The 27,783-nt window shown below is 40.1% G+C and overlaps 1 protein-coding gene across 1 annotated transcript in view; it reads right to left on the bottom strand.

Moving 5' to 3' along the window:
- dpyda.1 (dihydropyrimidine dehydrogenase a, tandem duplicate 1) overlaps nt 1-27,783 on the bottom strand; it is a 184,511-nt gene that overhangs the window by 25,109 nt on the left and 131,619 nt on the right. Inside the window, exons 17-19 of the mRNA XM_061238784.1 lie at nt 27,258-27,378; nt 26,726-26,845; nt 10,967-11,109 (exon numbers count right to left, since the gene is read on the bottom strand). Coding sequence (XP_061094768.1) covers nt 10,967-11,109; nt 26,726-26,845; nt 27,258-27,378 — 384 coding nt within the window. The remainder of the gene's footprint in view (nt 1-10,966; nt 11,110-26,725; nt 26,846-27,257; nt 27,379-27,783) is intronic.

Below are 27,783 nucleotides of genomic sequence, written 5' to 3'. Positions count from 1 at the left end.
AGACACAGTAATAACACAGGTCAGGCTAAATGCACCGTTATGCTCAGCAACATTATCGCGTGCAGGTAATGTTAGTAGCAGGAGCCAGTCCTCACTCAAAGTGGCACGCAAGCTCTCAATTTGTGAAAACGTGTTGGATACAGTGAAACAAGGGCAGCCAAAAAGAGACAAGCTACAAAGGTCGACATACATAAACAGACAACTTACAGCTAAATCGCCAGCTATGTTAGTTTATTCGTCTAGTCATAAACACCAACAAAGTGAGTTCACTAGCCTAGCCAGCTGACGCTAGCTCTAGCTACATGGAAAAATAGCAGTGACTGGACCTAGCACTATATCTGGGCATAAATACAACACAGACTATTAACAGACTATTCTCCTAGGTAACGGTCATTGCAAAAATAAAAACAACAACAAACTCTAAATATGCCACATCTCATTTACCTTGATTTAAAACTTTTACTTTTCCCAGCATGTGGGTCAATGGGAAAACAGAAAGACTTACATACAGTCCACAGACAAATTATATGAAGATATTGGTAGATATAATATTTTTCAATTTGTAATAAACTTACAAACTTGCAAATCACCAATGTGGGTTTTCTGGTGGTTTAGTAATAGCTCCACCCTTAACACTCGGTAAAGGTTAAGTTCTGTAAAATATCAGTAGGTTGTAATTCCATGACAATACATTTTTTGTTGGTACCAATATAAAGGCCATACACATGATATACGATGGCAAAACAACACCACAAATGTGTTAAAACTGGGCAGTGAATGGATACTGTATATAAAGTCACTACACCAAAGCATTTAAAAGGGGATCTATTCTCTTTTCAGCAAATATGTCCTGCTAAAATGGCATTTTCTTTGTGGCAATGCTCTTGTGTCACCTTAATTTTATGCATTGTTTTGATACAGTATGGGAGAGATTTTTACATAAAATCCAAAACATATTCACAACATGTGACCTTTCAAAATTATGCTAAATTTCCCAGGAGTGCACAAAAGAACCACACCGAATACTTGAAATTGCACCTATAACTGAGGTAATGGGGAAAGTTAAAATTGGTGAATGAGTCAAACTGGAAGTTAATTCCAAGATTCATGCAGAAATTATAAAGTTGACATTTTTAAAAATGAAATAGAATAAAACATAGAAAATAATTTTGACCAAGTAAAATATAAACCTATAAAAATATTGCATTTGTGCTTTAACAAGCTATATGACAGCTAAATAGAAACATATAATATAGAGAATTGGTTACACAACCACCTGGAAATTTATTCCATACATTTTAACCAGAAGTGGTTATTATCAAAATGTCAATTCATATTAGGTATAAGTACTATGCATAGCAAAAATGTGTATCAATTATTGCTGTACCTTTATTATTAATATAAATAACAAAATATTTCCATTACTTAAATGGCTGGAAAATAATAGTCTGTTTTATTGTTAAGTATGAAATGGTTTATTAAAAGGCTAATTCTATTCTAGAGTAATCAGGTGAATATATTTGAATGGCAGATGCTTATTTATATCTGTATAAGATCACCACAACAGAACATTGCCTCCTGAATAAATTAGTGCAAAACCGTGGCAACAAGCATAATACTGTCATGTGCTGATATAGGTCAACTGAATGCAAAGTTCTACCAGCAGAAATCTGTGGACATAATCATGGATGTGTCAAAAACATTTTATGACAGATACAGTATAGGACAAAAATGAAATAAACACGATGGAAATATTGATGATTGAAGAAGCTTGATAAAAGCAGTCTAAATTTGCCAACTAGTTAATCTCAGTATCTTAACCTGTTCAAAAAAAACTGAATACATGCTAATGAATTCAGTTCTGAAGAATAAACTGAATAGAAGCAACTTCACTATTACCTAAAAAAATAATAGTGGGAATAATAACTCCATGCAAAATCTTTGTTTGCTTTTTTCTATCTATGGGATAGTGGTTTTGCTTGGGGGTAGGGTTCCATGCCACTTCTACCACTGAAAGTTAATTTGTTTATGCAATATACTAAATAATTAATTAATGTTACAGTAGATTGCTACATTCAACCAAAAACTATAACATTTAATCTGAAATGCAACATTGTAAAATTTAAAATCAAATTAAAAATGCCAAAAAAGTTTAATCCCAAATAGGCGGGTAGCTGATGGGAATTGTAGTCCTTTCACAACTGCATGTTCTGTAGGAACTACAATATAAAAGGAGAAAGGGTCATCAATGCTTCCAGCAACATAACCCCTTAAACTTGAACAACAATTAGGTCAATATTGTTTGCTATATTTAATTTTTAGTCCAGGAAACTGAAATCTGAATTATTTGCTGATGTGTTGTTGTTGTTTTTTTGTGTGCATTCACACATAGCCAATAAATATCTCTTCTTACAAAGAAATGTCTGTGTGAGTGGCTTGCTTTCTCCCTTGTATAAACGGCAGGTTTTTAGTGGGCAGGGTTATCTGGGTACAATCTACATCACTAACGCCCATGAAATCCTTTCTACTTGCCGTATGCAAATGATGCTCTTGCCACCTTTCTATGTCAATTGGAAATGCCTTTACACCTTTACTTAATAAAAAAAAAAAAAAAAGGAAAGGCCTTTACACACTGTCCGTGATGCATCAGTGCAAATAAATCACATTATTAAATACTACTTCCTATTAATAAAATCTTGCACATTGAATGTAAAATTTCATTTTCGAAATATCTATTTGGAGACGGTTCATATTTTCTGAGTTTCATTTGCGATACTATAGTATCGGTACAATCACAATGTCTTCTTGACAGATGTGACAGCACTGCTACAAATTACACATCGAAGATGGTGGACCAGTACTGATTGTTTCGCAAAATAAAGCAGCCTACTTTTTAATAAAATACATACAGTAAAATTACAAGGACAAGAAATTGAACTACAATTTCTGGAAAACCATTGCCAGGGAAATATGGAGATGCTGGTTTATAAATGGCTGCAATATCACTTTGCTATCTGATAAGCTTCTATGGGTTATTAGCTTAGTTGTCAACTCTAGCCTGTTAGATCTAGTTGTGATTGCAGTTCATATGAAGGCAAGATAATCCAGCAGTGACAAAAACACCCAATATGTTTTGATTTTTAGACCTGTAGGTGATGTTTATGTACATTGTCACTGACCGGATTGTTTGCATTGTTAAGAACTAGGATGTATTATGATCAGATAAAAAAGGGGAACTATTTGACTGTAGGTGTACGTAGTCGGGAGTCTGTTATTTTAGTCATGTTGCGGCTAACAGATTTTTCCCTCTGGACAAATAAAGTGTATCAAGATGTCATATTGTTTCATGGATATTTGCCCTAGTAATTTTGGGTAAAGGATAGTTGTATTACATGCTATATGTAGACGACAACTGACGACTGATGTAGACAAGGTGAACTGACCAGGGACAACCATTGTGGGGGAGAGAAAATGGGAGGAGAAGAAGATCAGGGTAGAGAATAGAAATGTTTTAGCTGTCAAATGGTTATCTGTACATGCGTTGCAAATGCTGAGGTTCCCCAAAAAACGTATTCTTATGCAGAACTCCTGCATGATCACTGGTATAGAATAACAAGGGAAACATCTTTCCTACTTGATAGCTGTAGGCTATGTCAAAATAGCAAGCATACGTTGAGCCAACATCCGTATGGGTTGGCACTGACAGCAACGGAATTCCACCAGGGCATCGATGTTAATCCAACGTCAGCTGGCTCACTAATAGAACATTACAATGTTGGCTGACGGTCTACTTTAGTTTGACTGTTGGAGTCTGATATTCACCATTGGTCCATTGTTGGCTTGCATTCACATTTGCAATGCCAGGTGGCCTACACTGAAAAAAAGATTCTTTGCCCTGTAACCTAGTCAATTTTTGTATGGCATCTTTCTTGTGCTTAAAACAGTGTGAGCCTTTAAAGAGGCAATAAGGAAATTAGATGAACAGCTCCTTCCGAACTGTAACTAAAAATGTCTGTGTGTGGAGCCTTTTAGTTTTCTTGGCGTTTTTAAATATCCTTGTACAAAGGCATCATAAAGGTGCCTGGGACCTTTTGGAAAATAAAGAAATAAAGAAATAAGATAAAAGAAACCCTAGCAAAAACAATAGCCAGACTGAAAATAATGCCATTGCTTGATCCGCGTAATAAGATGGTAAAGTGAATGCATCACAGTGCTAAACTGGATATATCTACAGTCGTTATTAATGTGCACATGCAATATGGCCTATGTTTAATTCAAATAAAAGACGAGGAAAAAAGAATTAAGAAAAAGCCTCTCTGCTCCAGAAATGGATTTCTGTATACAATGTGAATCCCATAGCTTGGTTTTTGCAGGAGAATCTCCATTAGTGCTTTTCATTTGCCTCAGAACATCAAAGATGTGATGTCCTCGTACATTGCATTTAGTGCTAATGTAACTGACTCCAAAAATAAATTGAAGAGAGAATTTCTAAGTAGTTTCCAGGCAATTGAGACAGCGGGCTCTTTTTATCTGCACCACAACTGTGGCAGTGCATTGATTTCAACTCCTTCTGAGATCTCAAATGCTTTTAGATTCCCTAGTCCCTCTGTCAGCCTTTTTCCCCCGGTGATAAAATTCCACCATTGAGCTGAACACCATTTTCCCCAAAAGAGAGAAAGATTAATTCAGCTGTGCCTAAAAATGCTACAATGACTATGCATGAACCCTGTCATGAATGGTATGTTCTATATACAGTACCAAAGGACTGCAAACCAGTGGGATTTTGTCCTGAAGAGCCACAGACAGAAAATACTAAACATTGAGAGATAAATGTGCCTGTTACCATGGCCTGTATGTGGATGCATACATTTGTTTTCATTCGTAGAAAAATAGAACATACCTGATCGATATCTAAAGCCTTGAATAGTGTGCTGGCTAAATGACTTGGATGTGAAAACAGCACAGGAGAAAACAACCCCCAACAACGAGTGGCAAACTATAGATACCATTCCGATTCTTTGTGTTTATTGAGCATATATGACAGTCCCCACAACCTGGTGATGGTTATTTTATTGTGGTTCACAACTGTTTACATGCACCAAGAATGACAGAAATTGCTCTTTGGATCATTAGGACTGAAGTAGCTCAGCCATTAGTGAAATATTGCTCCATCTCTCTTAAGGGCCGGAAAACAATGAAAACGTGTGGACATATCTACTCGCCTGAATCCATTGCAACAATGTCGTAATCTAGTGTTGAGGGGGGAAAAATGAAGAAAATACAATTATCCGATCATAAAAGCCTCTTGATCTTTTCCAAAAAAGGAGGTGCAAATAAATTTGGATATACATGGGATAACAATACAATGTGAAGCAGTGTTGCATTTGTATATTCAGTGCCGGTCTGTAAGTATTTGAACAATGACGCAATTGTATTGTGTCTGTATGCTCCAGCACATTGGATATGAAAATAAATGCTGAATATGAGGTTAATGTGTAGACTATCAGCTTTAATTTGTGGGGACATCCATATTGGGTGATGTAGGAATTGCAGCCCTTTTTATGCATTGTTCCCACATTTTAGGGGGACTGAAAGTAATTGGAGAAATTAACATAATCTTAAATAACATTGTCTCATACTTCATTGCAAATCCTTTGCATTCAATGACTGCCTGACTTCTGCAACCCATAAACATCATCAGATACTGGGTATCTTCACTGGTGATTGACAGGCCTGCAGGTACTACAGCCATATTTAGTTCCTGTTTGTTTTGGGGGCTTTTTCCCTTCAGTCTTGTCTTCAGCAAGTGAAATGCATGTCCAGTTGCATTCAGGTCGAGTGTTTGACTGGACCGAATATCGGCCCTGAAAAAGTCCCTGGTTGCTTTAGCAGTATGTTTAGGTCATTGTCCTGCTTCAAGGTGAAACACCATCAAATGAGTTTTGAGACATTTGGTTGGATCTGAGAAGATTTATCCACACTTCAGAATTAATCCTGCTGCCATCCGCAGTCACGTCATCTGACAAGTGAGCCAGTTCCAGTAGCAGCCATACATATATTAGCTACACTAACACTACCTCCACCATATGTCATAGATGCGGGGGTGCTTTGGATCATGAGATCTTTCTTTCTCCACACTTTCCTCTTTCCATCATGTTGGTACAGGCTAATACTTGCATCCTTTGTCCATAAGACTTTGTTCCAGAACTCTACAGTTTTTAATGCAGTTTTTAGCAAACTCCAAGCTGGCTGTTCTGCTCTTGAGGCTTACCAGTGGATTGCATCTTGCAGTGAACTGTCTGAGGTAATGCTGGTGTAGTCTCTTTATCTTAGTCTTTGACACATTTATGCCTACATCCTGGAGCATGTTCTTGATCTGTTTCATTGTTGAAAATTTTCTTCAAAATCTGAAGGTATTCTTCAGTCATCCACTTCAGTGGTCTTCTGTGGTCTAGGAGGTTGTTTGTTATTGCTGTGCTCACCATAGCATGCTTACTAACAATATACATCATCAGAGAGTTGATTCTAACACACGGTTTTGGCTAGGTCTCTGATCAATGTATGCTGGCCTGCTTTAGTGGCATTGACACTTTTGTCCTCATGCTATAGGCGTGCAAATCACCTCTAGAACTTTTGTTCGCTTCCATATAGCTGGACTAATGATTCAATGAAACACAGATAGCAAAGAAAGTCAACTAATTATTTTTTGTGCCCTTAAATGGAGGAACTATGTACTAAAAGGGCAAAATTAATACACGGTTCACTCGGATATAAATACCCTCAAAATAAATGTGGCAGTTGGCACTTTCACCTCATATTAACCATTTAATTCCAATTCAATGTGTTGGAGTACAGAGCCAAACAACAAAAAGGTGTCACTGTCCAAATATGGACTACTGCACTGTACAGTATATTATCATCTCATTTAGACACTTATTTAGATTATTATTGTTGTCATGGTGATGCAGTGTTTTGATGTGATTTACTGTTGTTATTTGCACTGTGGAACTCATAGCTGTTTAATAGTGCTTTGGTAGTTTATGGTGTGGAGACTTGAACCACAAGAAGTTGCCTCAATGGTATAGTAAAGGATCACTTCACTTGATATATAGGATTAGATCTGCTTAACCAGAATTACATTGTGCATTTCTTAATTAGCAAATACAGATATTGTTCCTCTGAAATAAAAAACGGAAATAACTGACATTTAATGTGAACTAGACCACCATTCAGGCTTGTTTTTCCATATGTACAGTAAGCCAGTCAATAACAGGTAATGATTCCTTGAGATACTGGGATGCAGAAGTCAATAGCACCACCAAGGAGGTCCAACCCCCTGGGCTTAATTGCAAATTAATGTTTTTGGCGATGAATTAACTACGGTGTATTGATCTACAAGTGGATCACAGCCGTTCCTTTGTGTGGCATGTGCTTTAATAATGCTGTGAGGATATTTATAGTTATGTATCTATTATGCAGCTGAAGTGTTTTTACCATCAAAAGGCTCTTTTTCAGACTGTTTTTCTTTTTTTTTCATTTTATTGCTGGAGATAGAGCTCATACAAAAAGCATTTGTGTTTTCTCATCTTCCTGAGAGAACCATATACAGTGTGGACTCAGTGAGCACTTTATTAGGTATTTATTAGACTTATTGGTCGTCTGCTGCCGTAGCCTAACCACTTAGAGGTTTGAGGCATAGTGTGTTCAGAGATGCTCTTCTGCATACCACTTTGTAATGCGTGGTTATTTGCGTTAGTCACCTTCCTGTCAGCTTTGACCAGGCTGGCCCTTCTCCTCTGACCTCTCTCTTTAACAATGTATTTTTGTACTCAAACCACCCTGTCTGGCACAAACAATCATTCAACAGTCAAAGTCACTTAGATCACATTTCGTCCCTATTCTGATATATGGTCTGAAAAACAGCTGAACATTTCAGCATGCTTTTATGCATTTAGTTACTACCACACGATTGGCTGATTAGATATTTGCATTAACAAGTCCACCTAATAAAGTGATCACTGAGTGTATTCAGTCTGTTGGTTTTCATTTTAACCAAGATACACACATCTCACCTTTGGATCTGTTCAAATATATTCTCTCTGTCACCGGAACTTTTCACACTAACATCAATAATGTAGGAAACAAAAAAAGCAAAGCAAAAAAAAATCTTGGTGGCATTTCAGACATGCCAGACCTGGTTTGAAGAGAGGCCGAGAAAACTGTCCACCCTTAACAATCGCCAAAATTCAACATTCCCGATTAGAGCACGGGAACTGATGGGAGCAGAGGACCTGGCATTGGTGAATCTCTAATCGAGACCAATGTGTGCCATGAATGGATTTCATTCATCATTTTGTTTGTTCTGAGAAGAATGCATCTGCTGCCTCTGTAAATCAATCAAGCCTCCTTTCTGAGACAATGCTGTACATTTCCCCCCCGCCAAACAGCACACCGTCTGCCCAGGACCCATAACTCTTCTGAACGGCGCTCACCATCTTACCAGCTTCACCTCGCAAGACAAGTCCTGCTGATTTTAACGGCTAGGATTAAAACATATTGTTTTAATAAATCATTCTGTTTCAGTATCTACCGTAATTTCCCATTTTCTCTTTTTTTCTTTTTTTTTCTTTCTGTTCACCTCCCAAGCTCCATCTGCTCATGGGGAATTAGGGACACAGAGAAGAAGGCCTATGAGCTATCACAATTCAAATGGCTGCCTTCGTGTTTATGGTGTGTTTATCTTCCTTGTAAATCGCTGGAAACAAATCAAAGAGAGGAGGGAGCATATTTTGGAGATGACATTCAGCCTAATTAGTAAGAAAAAATACATAAAGTAATGAATGGACCTTTTTTATTTCATAGTGGGGGAGGCTTTGTTATTCATGTTTTGGTCAGGGGAGGGGGAGGAAAGGCATTTTTCGTAGTAGGGGGCAAAATGATTATAATTTTAAAAAAAGTAATTACAGTGCACATATTTATTGAATGAAAAAGAAAATGCTTCTGATTCAGCACCAGCTGACCCTTGGCAATTAGTTTCAAAATCATTCGTTATTTTAGTCCTGCATGCTTGATAGCCAACAATTTATTGGCGTCGTAGACTTCAAGATTATTACATGTAGGCCTACCCCTTGCTGATCTTTACAGCTAGCTAGTTAATTTGACTCATGAAATTATAAAATGCATTAAAATAAACTGTCCTGTATGTATCACAGCAAGTCACCTAGGCTTTGCCAGCAATGAAAGCTAGCATTATATTTGCTTATAAAAGTATGTGATGAAATAATACAATAAAACTTCATGTCCTTAAGCTGCAGGCTTCCTTAACGACTCTTGCTCAGGTAAGCAAGATACACTGACAAACTGCAGCTACGTAATGTGGCACCGGTCTGCTATGAGTTTGGATTTCTGAACTTTTAGCAGTCTCCTTGAATAAAGTGAATCAACTTTCAAATTTAAAATCTGCTGGTGGGATATTTTCTATTGAAAATAACGGCAAGGATCTTCTCAAAAGTTTGACCTGGCTAGCTACCTACTCCTTCTCAGCCATAGCTGGGTGCAGTGTTTGCAGACTTTGATCTCTATAGACAAGAGTTCTTTGAGAATAATGTATGGTAATCAAAGTTTTTGATAACTGATGGCAAGATGGTTAGCACCATGAACTAAAAGCAAAGAAATGTACAGATGAGAAAGTCTAACATATATACAATATGTATGTATGTTAGCCTGCAATGGTAATAAAATGACCAGAGATCATATCAGCCACCTGAAGAGTTTTCACATCCCAACATTCCATATGTCTTTGTTTAGCATAAAACAGCATACAACACTACTCTACTCTACACACATTGGTTCAGGCTAACCAAACCTGATGTTACAGTATAACTAACACAACCACACACTCACACAACCACACCACACACATGAACGTGTGCGCACACACACACACACACACACACACACACACACACATGCACGCAAATTACACACAAATTACGACTTATTTAAGCACAGGCAACTAATTCAAACACTTCTACAAGTAAGCACAGTGTCTTTATCTTCAAGTACAGTGAATATTTTATCCCTAACAGCAATTGTTTAAATACAAAGAGAGACAAATTATAATTAATAACTGAGCATACAACTGCTAAGCCAAAATGTTCTTCTCCTTATGTCCAAGCAAAATCATTTAAATGTAATAATTACATATAATAATGGACTTTTTGTGGGTGAGAGGAAATTCCAATGTGCAAATTTTAAAGTGCACTGATTTTTTAAATTTTTTAAATGTATCTCCAAGGGCCTTCTTCAGACCAAGGATTGTTAAAATGGTTCAAGGCAGTAAGATACTGTAAATGGCTTCACAGGAGGATTACAGCAAAATTAAAACCGTCAAAAGGGAACACCCATTCACACAGTGCCGTGTTTCAGTCAGCAGGTATATTCTAAAACCAATATGTCCCTGCATACAAACCATTAAAGCCTAGTACATTTAAAATCACAGATACTTAAATAAGACAAAATCTAAATGTGTGGTCACTTGAAATTATGTAAAATATTATCATTGCATCATTATCATTTTAATGTGCATCTAACCCCATTTACAGTAGACCTATAAGAACATTTACAAGCACATATAATTGCTGTCTGACAGTGGGTTCCTTTCAGCTGAAATATAGTAGATGGCCTGTTAACCGTCAATATCTAACTAACAGTACTGGTGCTTAACATTTGCACAGCTTACATTTGTAGTTAACTGTCCATTATTTACTGTTTTACACAGCTAGGATGTTGAAACAAGTACAGACGTAACTGTGTTCTTTCCTATTAATGGGATGATTCACTGCACAGGATAACATACAGAATCTACAATTACTTGTAACTGAGAGTAAATAATAGCATTATTGTGAGACTGGAATCCACCATCAAATGAATAAGGCAAGTCAAAGGGCTTAAGCCAGACTCTTACCTGCAGGACGGAGGCTCCAGCATGGAGGAACTGCAGGCCCGACTCGGCCGAGTCGATACCCCCCGTGGCCAGAATCGGGAAGCCAGGGAGGGCCCTGCCGATGGCGGATACCGCACGCAGGGCGATGGGGCGGATGGCATTTCCTAAAAACAGCAATTTAAAAAAAAGAAAATTGAAGCGAAAATTGAATGTACTGCCCCTGAACTTTTCAAGACACCGCAGTAATGCGGCAAACAGACCTGCTCTCCGCCAATAGCAAAACTGGGAGGTTTGGTGCTCACTAAAATGTGAAGAAGAATGTGGAATTTTGACTCTGACGCACTGTTCAAACACCAAGCTCACTTTTTAAACATGATGACTTTTCAATAATTAATGTTTATTTGTGTGTGCGTGCACATGTGTGTGTGTTTTATTCTTTGTTTTATTTTTCCTCAGATGATACCGAGATGGCTTGATTTTAGAACTGTTAACATTTCAAAGAGATGGCAGATCTGTTGATGAGCCTCTGTTACAAAGCAGGCAAAATAAAGCATTTGGGAATAACATGGAACAACATACTCTGGAGCTTAGTCCTTTTTGAGATTTGTTAGTCCTGATGTGAGACCAGGTATTTATTTACCTGCACTTCAGTATCCCCGATGAATGAAAACCTCTACCCAATCATGCCAACAGATGGAAGCGTTTATCGCATTAGATTTAACCTCATTTAGCCAGCAGGTTGCCTTTCATTGATCATGGCTTCACATTGTCTACACTCATTCTGCTACCCAGTATCAACAGTCATGTGCTCAATAGATAGAGGGAGGGAGAGAGAGGGAGAGAGAGTGAGTGAGGGAGAGAGAGAGGGAGAGTGAGAGACAGACAGAGACAGAGAAAGAGAGAGAGAGAGAGTAGTCAAGATGCAGATTTTTTTTGTGCATGTTGAATGATATTTATTAATTCTTTAATGCAATTCTGAATTATGGAGGATAAATTGAATCACAAGAGTTATTTTTGCATATTGTCCGTAGACAGCTAATGCTATAAATATGTATGCATTTTTCCTCCTTTTGTCTTTCTCATTGATGAAGGTTTTCCAGTCCCTTGGAATTGATGGTTCTTTGGGCTGAATTATTCATTAATGCTCTATTGTGACATCGCAATAATTCCACTAAAATTATGAATATCAAATTGACAGAGAGAGAGAGAGAGAGAGAGGGAGAGGGAGAGAGAGAGAGAGAGAGAGAGAGAGAGAGAGAGAGAGACCATAGTCAAGAGACCATAGTCAAGAGATTATGCAGTTTGCCGTTTTCAGAGCCAAGGTTGCTTGAGGAAAATCTTTTCTTGGACAAGGCCCACAAAATGTGTATTCTGGATAATGTTACCCACAATGGACAACAGGTCTATCTCCTTAAAAAACAAAACAAAACAAACCAAGCCATTGTCATCAGACTGTACATACAGTACCGTTTTTGTGGCGAGTAAAACTGAAAGAAACTCCAGGAATTAATCCTATAAAGCAAAATTATGCCCCCTTAGCATACAATATGCCTTTTTTATTTTAAAGTTCTTTTGTTTTTTGGAAATTATGACAAATTAATAGCCAAATTAAAGCAATTGGTGTAAATACACTATTTTGTTTGAATACATGTGTTGTGCTACTCATCAAGCATATTATTAAGCTCAAAGCCCATACTGGTAGTTTGCTATCAATTTTAGCTTTAGCTAATAAGCACTGTAGCTACAGTAAAGTCAGATTCCCATAATCCGATCAAGCTTTAACCTGCCCTACACTGCCTATGTGTATGAGTGCATGGTGTTCAGTTTGGACGAGTTTGAAACCTGGCAACCCTAATTCCTGCTAAAAGTACCTGTCTTACCATGGTAAGTCTAAATGCATTAATGCAGGTTTGAATGCTTGAAAATATGGGCAGCCGTCTCAGTGGCTTCACAAGTATTTGTCATAGGATACATCAAACAGATGATGTTTACAAAGGTTCCTGGCAAATACCCAGATCTATAGAAAATCAACACAGTAAATTGTAGTTTTGTATGACCCTTGGCACCCTTTCATCTTAACTCTATGACTATATGATTTACCTCATTAAAAAACCACACCTTTGAAAAAAGAAATAGGTGGATTTTCATAGTGTGAGGCATAATAGTGCTGGGCCAGCGCTAATTAATTCAAGCAAATGCACAGGTATATCTCTGACCACAGTAGGGGTTATTACAACAACAAAGGCTCAATATCCTGACTGTCAACACACTAATAAGAATGACAGCATGCTTTGTGTTCAATAGCTCCTGGTTATTTTTGTTGTATAGTACACCGGCTGTCCTTCCCAGAGCTGCCACAGCTCTTGTGACAGCTCTTGTTTCAGTACAACATCCCTGCCTCATAGGGTAGTTCATATCCAAGTGTTTGACAACCTGCACATAGCTGTCTTTGTTAGCTGCATCCTTATCATGGTATTGGCAGGAATGTGTCCAATGTTTTGTGTGTGCGTGTGTTTGTGTGTATGCGTGCGTGCGAGCGTGCGCACATGCGTACGTGCGTGTGTGGGATTTCAGACCCCGGACAGTACAGTCAGACACTACTGTGCACAGCTGCCAAGCCAATCAGAAGAAACTACTCACACAATCCGTACACGCAATATTTTTATGAATAATTCCGAGCACACCAATATGTAGTTGAATCAGGCAGGGCATGAAGGCTCAGAGCCCTATCAGAGTATTTATGAAAGAGTGTAGTATCTCATGAAATCTAGCACTAAAAAACAAACAGACAAAAATACTCATATCAGGTCAATGATAATTACAGCAGGCCGTACAATATGGAATTCAGTACCAAGTAGATTGGGAATGAAAAGGAGGTCTCTGTTGAGCTCCATAATGTTTGGGAAAAAATACTTTTTTTATTTGTCTCTGCGCCACAATTTGTAATCAAACAATTGTGCAGATTCATAGCTTTTATTAAATTATATTTGAATATATTTTTGTTACACCGTGGAGAAATTACAGTACTTTCTATAGACACAGACCATCCATTTTAGGGCCCCATAATGTTTGGGCCATTTTAATGTTATATAAATGAAAGTAGTCATGTTTAGTACCTTGTTGCATGCTATGACTGCTTGAAGTCTATGACCCATAGACATCACCAGGGGCTAAGTATCTTGCCAGACATGGGGGGGGAGGGTCTTGGGCAGTTTGTTTTGTCATCCACATGTTGCTCTTGCCATCATTCTGATACAAGTGAACCTTGGTCCCATCTGTCCAAAGCTCTTTTACGTACTTCCTAGCAAACTGTAACCTGACGATCATGCAGCTAACTAGCGGTTTGCATCTTGCAGTGTGGCTTCTGTAGTTCTGCTCGTGAAGACTTGTGCTGACCGTAGTAATTGATACATCCACGCATGCCTCCTGAAGGGTGTGTGTGATCTGCTGTGATCTGATTTAGGATTTTTCCTAATTCTGGTGAGAATTCTTCAGTCATCAAATGTCTCCTTGACCTACTGGCTAAGTGATTTCTAAGCTCATCAGCGCTCTTCTTAATGATGTTTGAAACAGGCGATTTTGGTAAGCCTAAGGTTTGGCCTATGTCTCCGATTTGTTTGTTATTTCTCAGCCTCACAATGGCTTCCTTGGCTTATGGCTTATGTATACCGGCACTAAGGAAGCAACTGAACACACCTGACTAATCAGAAAGACCTGTGAATCCACTTGTCCAAAACATGGGGAGTTGGGGCTATTTGTTGCTGTAATCTCTACAGAAATGTAATTTAATAAACAGTGGGAATCTGCACTTTAACCGCATGTGAATTGTTTGATTACACATCTAAAACTGTGGAGTACAGAGCCAAATCAAGAAGTAAATATGACTTTGTCCCAAACATTATGGAGCTCACTGCATATCATTAGCATAGGCAAATGTGTGTACTGTAAACACTAAACACTGTAATTATTGCCTCAAACTTACATAAAAAATCTAAAACTAAGCTGTTGGCTTAAAACATTTAGCATGCACATGAAAATGCCAAACCATACCATAAAGTGGTAATAATGATCCTGGCCCCAATTCTTCCAGGAACTACCAGATATCTCCTCAGAGTATTTCCTGCGTTTCATCTCATCAACCCATAGGTGGCCACAACAAGCCACACTCAACCTGACACTGATTAGCTGCATTTCAATGCTGTCACATTAAGATAATAAGCAATTTATTTGAAAAACCAATTTCTGTTAAAATAACAGTGATGAAATGCCCTAAACGTACGTCTTCCTCTTACCATAGTGTAATAAAAGTGGTAAGATAATTCTGACATTTTCAAAATGTCATCGGTTCACCTTTTCTTTTGATGGTGCGATGGCATTACATTTAAACAATTACCTGATAAAACAGTGTTTTAGCAGAACTGCACAGTAAGCAGGGTTTTGAACATGCTGAAATTCCACAGAGGGAGAGCAAGATTCTTATTTCAAAGGACAATGTTTTCCTATTTCAGCCTTTCACAGCCAGAAAAAAAGGAAAGAAAGCAAAGCAAAGCTTATTGGAACACCAACACCAATACCAAGATAAGCCAGGGGTTCGTTCTGTTTTAATAAGACTGCAAAAGTCTGTATTAATTCATTGATTAAAAGATCCCGGCAAATGCAGGACGAACTTTCAATTTCAATAGAATAATATAAAGCTCTTCAAGCTTGTGGCCTTTCTGCTTTCCCAGGACAAAGCAGCCGTGCACTGATATCAGTGATTATCATCTTTGGTTGAAGATGCATAATTCAGCATTTGATACGTGCGCTTGGTATTCCAAGTCTGAAAAGGCCACTGGGATTCAACACATGCGCACGGCTCGTTCGCTTACTAGAAGGACTACCGCCAGCAAGGACCTCCTTTCATTTCTGTTATTCTGCATTTCCCTTCATTGGGAATAGGCTGAAGTTATGCTGGGAAAAAAAACACGGAGCTTTGTTAAAGGGAATTAATGCTGGTTATCTGTAGTGTGTGTTTACTGAATATTTAATTATCAGAAATCGTATCTCTAAAAGCACCTGTCGTATATCAGGCAATTACACGGTTTGTGTTTACACGTGTAAACATTGGGAACTGATACTTATTGCTGAACCTGTCTCTTTTGTTGTGTATTCTGCATGACCACTCCCACCTGCATCCACCAGTCTCACTGATCCAGTAGCTTTTTTTTTATAATTTAACCACAAACAATGAAATACCAACAAAAATATTTGTAGATCGTTCCCTAATTTTAAATCATTGCACCAAACCATTCAACAAAGCAGGGTTGCACGGATGCCTAAAACACCTTTTACTTTCAATTAAAATACAGGTAAACGCAATTGTTGCGTATGGTGCAGTATTGGGGGAAACTAATGGAAAATACACAGTTAAACAGAATATTATATTTGAAATGAAAAAGTATAACAGTTACAGACAGTATTTGCGAGGGAACTTCACAAAGAGAACTGTGTGTGACTGTCCACTGTGCATTGTCTATCACTTCACTGTAGACAGAGGGTTTTATAAGGAACAGACTGGAGACTAATAACAGAGGAAGAGCAAAAACCACAAATGTTATTGAACCATTCATTTTCTCATAGGATCCACAGCATGAGCAATACACACGAAAATCCAAGAAAATAAAATGAAACGGCTTCAAACCACGCGTGTCTAAGCTCTGATAATACATCTAAACTCCCCAAAACAATCGCCGGTTTTTTTTTAGCATTAAGTTACTGTAGTTCCATACAGAGAAACTTACAACCTGCACTGTATCAGGGATGCTGTGATGCTTACATTTCAGAGAGAGTTCAATTGTCAAAGAAGAATCATACTTTTCCCAACACAGACATTATAACAATGTCTACGGCAATAATGAGTCACAAAAATGTCCCAAGTATTAGCAGTTAAAGTCATTTTAATGTGGCCATGGTTGGGAACCAAGGAAAATCTAAGGGTGTAACTCATTCAGTAGTTATACCCAACCAAATGTGCATGATGGCCCTTTTTATTTTGGCTGTGTATGTGTGAATTGCAACAGACCAATATGTGAAAACAAAGTGGATTGCATATGGTAAAAGGCTCGACCTGCTGGTGCCATGCATTGAAAAAGATACAGTATATTGGGCATTAAAATAATTGTGCATCTTATCCAGGTAAAATGATATCAGTAGAAATGTCTGATTCTTCAAGAATACTTGAACAACCCTACCCTACTGCTGTTTGTGAATATTTATTTGAGTATTGTGTTGTTTACTGTTGATTCTGTAACAACACACTGGATCTGTGGCGATGACATGGGAACAGAAAAGAAAGACATACAACAATAACTGATAAAGGGAGGAAAAAATAACTATCGCCACATTCTTTTATATCCAAACAGATTTTTTTTGCACTGTATTGCTGTACTACTGTATAATGTAACCGATTAGTAAATGCAGCACACCATAACATAGTTTGCTAGGACAACTGACCTGTAAATATCACTTACAATACAATGGACAATTGCAGTGTGCTGAAAGTAACAAACAACACTCTGTACTTCACATTTTGATTAAATGCAACAATAACCAAACAAAGAACAAAAAAGATTCAAAGTGATTTTCAAAGCACCGGCCTCAGTTAAACATTATTATTGACTCTCTAACTCAATTATCATTGTTTTACTTCGGCTAATTATTCAAACAGATCGGCTGCAAAGTCAAACCTGCCTACCATGCCTACATACACGCTGCAATGTTAGGCAAAACACATGAGTGTAGGCTGATGTCAAAATCTCAGATTACCGATACCATCCACGGCATTAGATTACAGATACAGAATCATCCACAGCCTTACTGGATTTCAAGCACGGCTCAGACAATGGATTGAGCTCAATGTGTAGAGATCAAGGCTTCTTTCCTGGGGTACAGCACTGAAGCAGGCACGTGGACGGTGTTAATTTAGCTAGCTTGATCTCACTTGCCAGAGCATGCTTGTCGATATTGGGTTCCCCGGGAGTGTGTCACGAAGCCTTACCCAATTGGCCCTAACCCCAGGCTTTAACAAATTCTGTGATGATTGTTCTGTAGTTGAGATTAAAGAAAGTGTTTCTGTAAAGCCCTACCCCGGTGCTTTTTTCTGATTCTAAGAACTTCAAATATATTATTTCTTTATGAAAGAATACAAAACACAAAGTACTGTAGAATAGCACACAGCAGGGTAGCAAACAGCACTATTTAGCAGAATTAGAGGACTCGGTAGAATTAGCAGCACCCAGCCAAGCTCTGTAAACAACATAAGCAATTCAACAAATACAGAAGACCAGCACTCACAAAATAGTGCCACCTTCACTTTTTCAATGTAGACTTCGAAGCATTTTCATTTGAATAAAATGGTCCACACAGGAACTTTTCAAGCTCCACTGGTTCCGCATCAATAAAACGGCAACAATTCATTTTGACATATCTGTGCCTTTCCCATATGTTTTCAGTTCCATACATTTTATATACACTTCTATAACACATAAAACAGAGACAATTTATGACCATTACCACGACCATTTGAGTGAGTACGAAGCATAAACCACTTGAAATGAATTTTCATTTAATATCTTAAGAGTGAATAAAATAAACATATACTTGCTAAATGGCTAGACATGTAATATGAACAATGTCTTTTTTGTACTTCTGGGGGAAGAAAAAATGCACAGGATTTTACTACTGCCCTGTCTAGGTTCCAAAAATGCCACATGAACACACTTCTAAAAGCTCTGGGCAACAATAGACAAATTAAATCTATGGATCTCTTCTGAATTCTGCATCCTGAAGGCTGTAGTATAACACCTGCAAATGTTCCAAGCAGAAAACAGGGGAAATTCAGCTACTGACAGATAAAGCTAGGGGGAAAAATATTCTGGTCATGCTCTTTTCCTAATTTCTCTTTTCTCTGTTTCGTCTCCTCTCTTGCTCCCCAGAGACATCAGTGATTGATAGCCTAATCCAATGACTGTATTACACACGCCTCATCTTGGACTGTGTCCTTATCATTAGCAGTTAGCCTATGGTTAAATTCACAGCTCAGTGCTTGGTACAGCCCCTGAGATTTAAGGGTCTGGCCTTTAGAAAATATTTAACATAAAATTGAAATCTTGACAGCACTGAGAAGTCAGTTCTCAGCCAGGCATTTTTAATTAATCAGACTTACTGTACCATGGTCGTCTAACATGGCGGACTGTTACAGGGATTACTGAAACGTGTAGCACTAAATTAAACAGCCACAAGCTTGCATCTAAGACTGAGGGAAATATAGCGTCACACTGTAGTGTTTTATTATGGGGAGGGGGGGTGGGAAAAGGGGAAGGTTTCTGTTTAGTGAATAAAAATGCAAATCTGAAAATGGTTCTGCACCTCTGCCTGCTCTCAGGAAGCTGTGCATTTATTATGACCAGCAAATAGATGGCATTGTGGGTAAAGGAGGAACACTTTCTCTGTTTACAATATCCCCGTGCCTGAACCCACTCTCTCACTTCCATTCTGTAAAAGCTGAGGAACATATCCATTCATTAGTTTATACGGGGAAATATAATGGGGTTTAACATAAGGTGCGTAAATTAGGCTTTGGCTGGAGGAGAATTCCACCGAGTCTAACAAGCTGCGTTTTCCATCATTACAGACTGATCACATTCACAATACCCTTTAGAAGGGAGCCCTCCTTAAAAATATTACCATGCCAATCACTTCCCCTGTTGTGTATATTTCGTAGAGGGGCCCATTATTATCCTACACAATAAGTGCCTCTGGGGACAAAGCTACACTGAGAAAGAAGCTTCATTAACACGACTGTCATTTTAATGTACGTTCAGAACCTTAAATCACACAGGGTTGGGGGGGGAGCGAAAACCTGCCTAATTTTGGAAGGATCGATATATTTTATGAAGAAAATAAAATGAAACGCTCTCCTTTTCAAAAATCAGAATCGCAAAGCATGACGAGTGCGTTAAGGATCTCTCCCGCGGATGAAAATTCACGCTTCCTCACTCAGCGGAACACTTTGAGATTGAATTTGCATTGCTCTTTCCTCAATTCCCAGCCTTCCCCGCAAGACCCATTTCAAAAAAATGTAGAGGTGATTTGCCCGCGCATATCGGTACCCTATTGACCCTTTGCGGAGTCTTGTTGAGTCCAATGCGTTAATGGGCTTCACTGAGGAAACCAACCCCCATTCGGTTTAAATCCGGCGTGTGGCTTATATAGTGCACAAGTACTAAGACACCTGCACATTTTCACATTCTGTTGCTCTCAAGCTGTCATTTATCTCAGTTATGACACATTGACGCTTTTCAGTTTTGGCACTATGCCTGAAAAAGCTAGCAGGACAGCGACCCACAGCACAGGGCCAAAGCTACATTTGGTGTGGCTCAAGAATAAAAAGAATAATGCCCTTAAGTGGCCCAGTAAAAGTACTGACTTCGACCCCATCAAAAATCTGTGACATAAGTTGTGGTCAATAAGCACTGCCTGAGAGAGCTGGAGCAAATCTGTCAAGAAGAACAGAAATCACCCCCAACCAGTGTGCAAGCTGGCACTGACCTTCCAGAAACTGAACTGTAACGCTATTACTGGGCTTCCATAAGGGTGCTTCCATCAAATCTTCATGTGAATACATATGCAAGCAACATTTTTTTGGTTTTACAATTCTTTAAAATAATTTGCTGACTAATTAACCTGTGAGGATGAAGGGTATGTATTCTTGGAAAACTGTCAGTCCAAGGATCTGAATTTTTTTTTTTTTTTTTGATACCTGACCTTTGTGCATTTGAGATTTTGTGCATTTTGTATGTCTCATACATACAGCATCTCCATACTGGCGAAAATAATGATGGCAGAAACTGAGAATTTGGACACCCAGGCCACCACATCAGACCAAATCCAGCTTAGATTCTAAAGGAACTATGTACTTAGGCTGTACTTACAGTTGCTTACAGTATGTAAGCAAAGATTGTGGCAATGCCACCCTACCTGAAAGAATGCTCTCGAAATTGCATTAGCTATCATTCAAAAATATCAGCATTACCGATCTCAACATCATTCAAAGCTGGATATAATGTTTTGGGAATATTATTGAATATCAATAGAACATTTAGCTCTTTGGTCTCCACAATCAGTTTAAGCCTATTGTCAATGAAATAAACACACTATAGAACCATGGGCATAAACAACATTGCAGTTTACTTGAGAGCAATTAATGGAATGGTTCCTTTGGATTTAGCGGTGATATACCTGAATGACACTTCTGTTAGTGTATTGCTGATCCATTAAATTTCTCTAAGGTCACCACAAACTAATCACAAGCTAAAAGCATGTGCTTATTTAAAGTACAGTGGCCTGAAATAATAGCCACAGCAACGTCAACAGCAAAAGACCCCTTTATATGTAGAGAAAATTAGCTCTTTCAGGTAATGCACATCTGTGGTAACACTCTGTGTACAATAAAGCCAGTTGCTGCTGTGGCATAAGTCAACCTGTTTCTAAGGGCAGCAGAGAAGTTTCAGATGAAAAATTATGCATGTTATGAAAAAAAACGCACAGATTTTCAGTGGAAATGTCAGTCTTTAGACAGGCCTATACTTCAAATCAAGCACTTGACATTTTTGTGTGCTTGGCTTTGTTGGGCGTATAGTAAATACAAGTGCAGGAGATTTGTGTGAGGCAGGAGCGAGCCGGCTTGTCTGTCAGATAGTCTTTATCTGGGCTCTGATCTCAGCGGCACATGATGCTGATCAGCTGTGAACACATCAGCCACTGTCAGACGCAGCGGGGAGGGGGAAAACACAGGCCGTGCCGACTGGGAATGGCAGCCAGGCGAGAGAAGCTGTGTATTTACACTGCTCTGTTTGGAGAAACATGGCACTAATGGAGGCGGGGTGGGCAAAAAAAACACTGCAGCGCTACGCAAAGAAATATGGCAGGTTTTGAGATGTGCAATACGGCACCATACTGCATGTGTACACATCCTGTCTCCTAAACATTCAGGAATAAGGAAAAACACGCCCTTCCCTCCCGTACCGCTGTCTGTAAACATCAAACAACTGCCACAGAATCCATCTCTGACCTGAACTGCGTTATGTAAAGGCAGACAGGTTTTCTTTTAAAAAACCACGAAACAAAAATGTTTGCGTCAACAAAGGTCAGAACAGAGACTAAACAAAAATGAGAAATAAAGAAGCAATTTGGTAAACATACCCAAAAACGGGGACTGACCCCACGGTCACCGTCTAGAAAATATACGGCACTGCGCCTTCCCTTCTCTTTGTGGCCTCGCAGAACTCAGATGTTTCATGCTCGCAGGATATAAATCCTCTCACAAGTAAAGAATAAAATAAAGACCAAAGCGGAATGAGAGTAAGCGCGGCTCCACAGCCGAAAGCGGAGCGTTCGCTGTCCCTGCAGCGGCCGCTGATCAATGGCTGGCCCCTGCCTCGGCCCGCTTCACAGTCTTACAGCCAGCCGACTCCTCGGGGATGTCAGGAAAGCCGGCCGCCGCGACTTAAAATGTGAAAAATATGACATTGAGTAGTTTTGCTTACATAAAATACTGCCGCAATAGTTTCGATATTAATTTTTAATGCGCAGCGCCTTCCTGACCCCTCTCCTTCCCTCGCCATCAATACGGCTCCTGAGTAAGAAATGAAAGGCGTGGGGAGGGGGGGGGGTAGAGGGACCGCGGGCTGTGCGGAAAGCTTCTCGGGCACCGCCGCGCACTGCTTGGGCGTGCACGACCGGCCGCTGAGCGTAAAGGGTTGTGTCATAAGTGGCATTAACTATGCAACAGCAATGAAATGTGAATATGATAGCTACAGCCCTTATAAAAATTCCATGTCTCGGGGTAATAAAAAAAACACATTTACATGAATTATTGAAAAAAGGCTATAATAGCGGAACAACACGTGGGCCCGCTCTGTGCCGAAGCCGAAATGAAACCGAGGCAAGTTATGTTAGGATCCTGGTCGAACGAAAGCACGTTCTCTGATTCATTTTTAGCACCGGCGTAACAAGGGCTATGTTCCTTTAGCACAGCTTGCTATTTCTCTCACTGCAGCTCAATAGTTCCTAATGTAGCCTAAGCTTCTCTAATAGACATTTTTGTGCCTGTGTGACTGTGGTTGTTTCCATGAGACGTGTTGTGTTGTTTCTATGAGACGTGTTGTCTGTACAGGAGATGAGTCAGTAGATGGCATGCTGTGGAAAAGCGAAGACAAAGTAAAGATGATAGAACATATAAGTACTTACATTACTGAGTAAATGCTTGTAATTGGATGCACAATAAAGAGCTCTCTCGGCGTCTGATAATCTCTTTAAAAAAGTTATCTCTCCTGATACTCTACCCTCATTATAAAAGAAACCCGGTATTTCTACGAATGAAATCCCTCCACTAGCGCAGTCTGGTTACATGACTTTTTTTTAAAACACCCAAATGCCATTTTAGGATTACAACACTCTTTCTAAAAACACTATACTTGGGGGGTTGGGATTTCAGTTAGTGGATCAGGACGGTAGCTATGCCTGGAGACGGGTCTTTGCTGTATTAACAGCCCTGAGCAGAGTTCCTGTGCCAGCCTGCTGAACCGCCCGTGGGGGACAGTGCCTCTGCATCGCATTGCATCATTGGCCTATGGAGTCCTGGAGGGAATGAAACTACGTGAGTGGGGAAGGTTGGATCCGCGGGTGACCAGAGCCTTGTTCCCTGAGGGACGGCGGAGGATCTGCCCGGCCGAGAGGCCTCCTGAGATACCGGGCCGAGTTAAACTGGGTGTGAGGGAGTAGATGAAGAGACCATGCAGCAGGGCGGGGACAGTTTGTTACGAATACCCCCCATACGCTCACAGAAAAAAGGGCTCCAAATCGAATCCTGCGATTCCATAAAATAACCATATCTAGCTAAAGGGTTCTTTGTTGGACAAAATTTCTCTAGATGCTTTCACACTTATACCTGTGATAGAGGGTTCCATAAAGAACTAAAAAGGACTCCTCTACGGAGACAAGCCAAAGAAGCAGTTTTACTGAGGGTGTGGGTGCCAATCCAGGCCAGAGAGCTGGTGTAGGGGGGGGTGAGCAGTGGGGTGGACGCTGAGTTGGATGGTGTGGAAAGCAGCAGAAACTGTTAACAACTGGCTAAACCTTTACATTTAAAAACTGCAGAGGGGGAAATTGCGGATGGAGGAAAATACAAGCACTGTAAATAAAGGCAACTGTGGCTGTCTTACAAAGGGGGAAAGGTAAATGGAAACTTTTATCCCTCTAGACAGTGCTCAATCTGTGCCGGATCCTGCCAGAATAGGATCCCGGACCTTTCAGTATTGGACTGCCAGAATTTCAGCTAATATTTGTGTGGATCCGACAAACTCCGGATGCAACCAAACGTCGCGTCCATGATGCAGTAGGTGGTGGCATCTCCCGGTCCACAAAAGTCGAGAAGCATTTGTTTTTGTTTCAGGTTCTTCAGTCAGCACCTCCCCTCCTCCAATTCCAAGTTTGCAGAGGAAACAAATGAATATGCTCTGTACAGGTCTTGTAAAGTTGAAATATGAAGATGGCTCTCTTGGAACTGGTGGCCTGCCCCTTGTCTGCTGATTGAGAATATATGAATTTCAAACAGGGCCTGTACTTCATTTCTCATAGTTCAGCAATGCAGGAGACACCAGCATGGCAAGAGTAATAACTTGTTTAAAAAAAGTATGTCTATATTCATCCAGTCTGGCCATATTGTGAGGAAAAGACCCAACTGACATAGCTAACTGACAGGCTTACAAAACCCATGTCTGATGTATTCACTCCTCAGAATGTATTGATATGTCATATATTATATCATTTATCAAACATAAAGTCAAATTAAAAATAAATTCCCTGTGTAGAATCAATGCAATATTTAGTTTCTGAAGAAAAAGGTGTCGCTGTTGAAAGAATAGGGAAACTCTATTAGGTCTTTATGAAGATCTGTGCTTTGACAGAAAATGTCTGTCCCAGGGAGACAAGACTGTCTTTGTTTCAAGACTTGCCATTAAAAGACAGCACTTAAGGTCCAAAACATACATTACCATTCCATTTCCCCTGTCTGTACTTACCAAAGAGAATATTCAAAAAAGCTAATACGAAACTACCATCAGAAACTGCATTCCCTCAGTAATTAGTCGCGCGTGTCACGCCTAGTCACGCCTAGTCACACCCTGTTCAACCACCATACAAAACAGGTAATTGCTAAAGGCTAACTGAAAACCAATGAGTGCATTGTATGGCTTGAACCGGAGAACAATGTCTAAACCAATCAAAGCACAACCTCCCACTGCAAAAAAATAAATAAAAATCTTTCATGGGATTTCAAGGTTTCCTTTACATAAAAGACTCCTGATTCACGCTGGAATTTTTTGAAAAAAAAGAAGAAGAAAAAAAGAAAATCCCGCTGTCAAAGGGAGGCAGTGCGTGGCGTGGCGTTGCTGTTAAGATAAAACCGGCAGGGGCTCTCTCAGAACGCAATGCTTCCGCGAACCCTCATCCAGATTGTGGCTATCCAGACGAGTGACTGAACAAAATCATTATTCTTACACATCAAGCATATTCTGCTCCCGGATAATAAAGGGAGGGTGCCCCACAGGACGATGGGGGAGAAGAGAAGGGCTCAGCAGAATTAAGTTTTTCCAAGGCTTCTCCAACCTAACAGAGCACAGCTGTCTGAGCACCAGTAACACTGCACTTAGTAAACTGACAATCACTGGGGAAATGATTGATGCTGGCTTTGTACATGACAGAAAGCACATCTATGCCGTGGCACGTTTTATTCTCTGTGATCTTCTCGGCTTCCAGTCATGCACAGTCGCTCGCAATAAACTCGCGCAAAGATGAGGGGAAAATAACAATTTATTTCGATAAAAATTATCGAAATGCTGATAATGATGATGAAAGCGGAAAAAATAAAATAAAATCTACATATAGCACAGACTCTTTAAGAGGCCAACAGACTGTCTTTCAAGCGGCGTATGCAACATTTTATATTGCGAAATATATAGTCTACGTTGTGCGCGTCCTTTATTGAATGCGTTTTTTAAACACTTGCGTGAAACAGAAGGCTCAAAGGTGTACGCGTACAGTAATACTAATGCATAGAAATGCACTCTCTGTTACTTCATCAATGATTTCCCCAGTGACTCACATGGCTAAGTGCAGCGCGACAGCACTGCTCAGCCTGCATGCGTAGGCCCCATCGGGGGAGTCTGAGGAGCCTACTATTGAGCGTCGTTTTCTATAGCCTATAGATTTACATAGGGCCACGCTTATAGAACAGCATTTTAGGACGACCGGGAAACATAATTCCCATGGATTCCAAATAAGCATAGAATCGGCGTATAAATAGAGGAAGAACTGCGCCGTTTCAACAAAAACACTCACAACAATAGGGCACAGTAAAAAAAAAAAAAGGGGGGGGGGGCAGTGGAGGATGGTAAGTTTAGCCTGAGTGTAGACGCGAGAGCGGGCACAAATTGTGTTTTGCCTGCCTCTCTCTACAGTACCCACTCTTTCATCACTGCAGAGAAAGCATGCATTACCAGCACTTTCACACTCAATCTGTTCCATCTGTCACTTCTATTCGAGGCACTGACCGGTGGAAGCCTGAACAATGCTGGAGACAACCAACACCCCCCAACCCCTCCCCGCCCCCTCTCCTCCCCCCCCGAGTGTGGCTCCACCGCCTCTTAGGGAACAGCGAGCAGTGAGCGAGGTGACACCTACCAGATACGCCGCCATATGTGGTCCGCTTGGCTTGGCCAATGCGGGGCCAGGGAGTACCGTCTGCGCTCAGTCCCATCAGCCCCGAGACGGTGTTGGTTGCTGTAACGCCATCTGCGCCACCTGCACGGATGGCATTAGCGGTTAAACCGAGGAGGGGAGAGTGTAAGAGGTGCCAAACTCAGACTGCGAGCCTCCCTCCCCACCCGCAGACGAGGGGCACCATGACTCTCGCACGGTAATGAAGGCTTTCCTTTGGGAATGCAGCGGAGATTATTCGCCAAATAATTATTTTTGCAGGAATGATTTCGGTTAAAAACAGTGCAACAATCCAATACATAAACCGTTATATAACGTATCTATATCTAGATTACACACACACACACACACAATCGTGATGTGCTAGTAATACTATTTCGAGCTGGTATGATTCACTGCAATCTTTAGCCTTCGTGCTGCATGATATTAACAGAACGCACGAGATCTCCGCCTCGCCCTCCGATCGCAGCCAGTAATTACATAAGGAGTCTGGTACCTTCGTGCGCCGCCCTGGCGATGTCCACGATGTTGGTGACGTTGGGGGTCAGCTTGGCGAAGAAGGGGATGGTGACAGCTTGTCGGACCCAGCGACAGATGTTCCGCACCAACTCTGGATCCTGTTCAAATGGGTCAGTTACAGAAACTCAGTGCTAAACTAATCGGGTTATATTTGCACATCGAGGAAAGCACCAGAATTTAATGCTGCCAATCTGTCGGCACCGGAATGGGGCGCGGTGAGACACCCAGGGCGGCCTATTACAGACACCGCACATAGGAAAGAGATCACAGGAAACAATATAATATATAGTGTAGAGTCACACAGTTCTTTGGTGTTGTGTCAAATTCTTTGCAGCTACTTGCGATGAGCACAGGGCTTTGTGTTCCGTGTTTCCAAACACATCGATAATAACGCAGGCCTTTGTGCCGGCGTGGAAGAATGGCAGATGAAGACGGTTACAGACGAAGGCGAAGGCAAACATCGGGAACGAGACCGAGGTGGGAACGCGCCTACGGGAGGGCAG

This window comes from Conger conger, chromosome 4, assembly GCF_963514075.1.
Source record: "Conger conger chromosome 4, fConCon1.1, whole genome shotgun sequence".
Lineage (NCBI taxonomy): Eukaryota > Metazoa > Chordata > Actinopteri > Anguilliformes > Congridae > Conger > Conger conger.
This window is presented reverse-complemented; position numbering and strand designations above follow the sequence as displayed.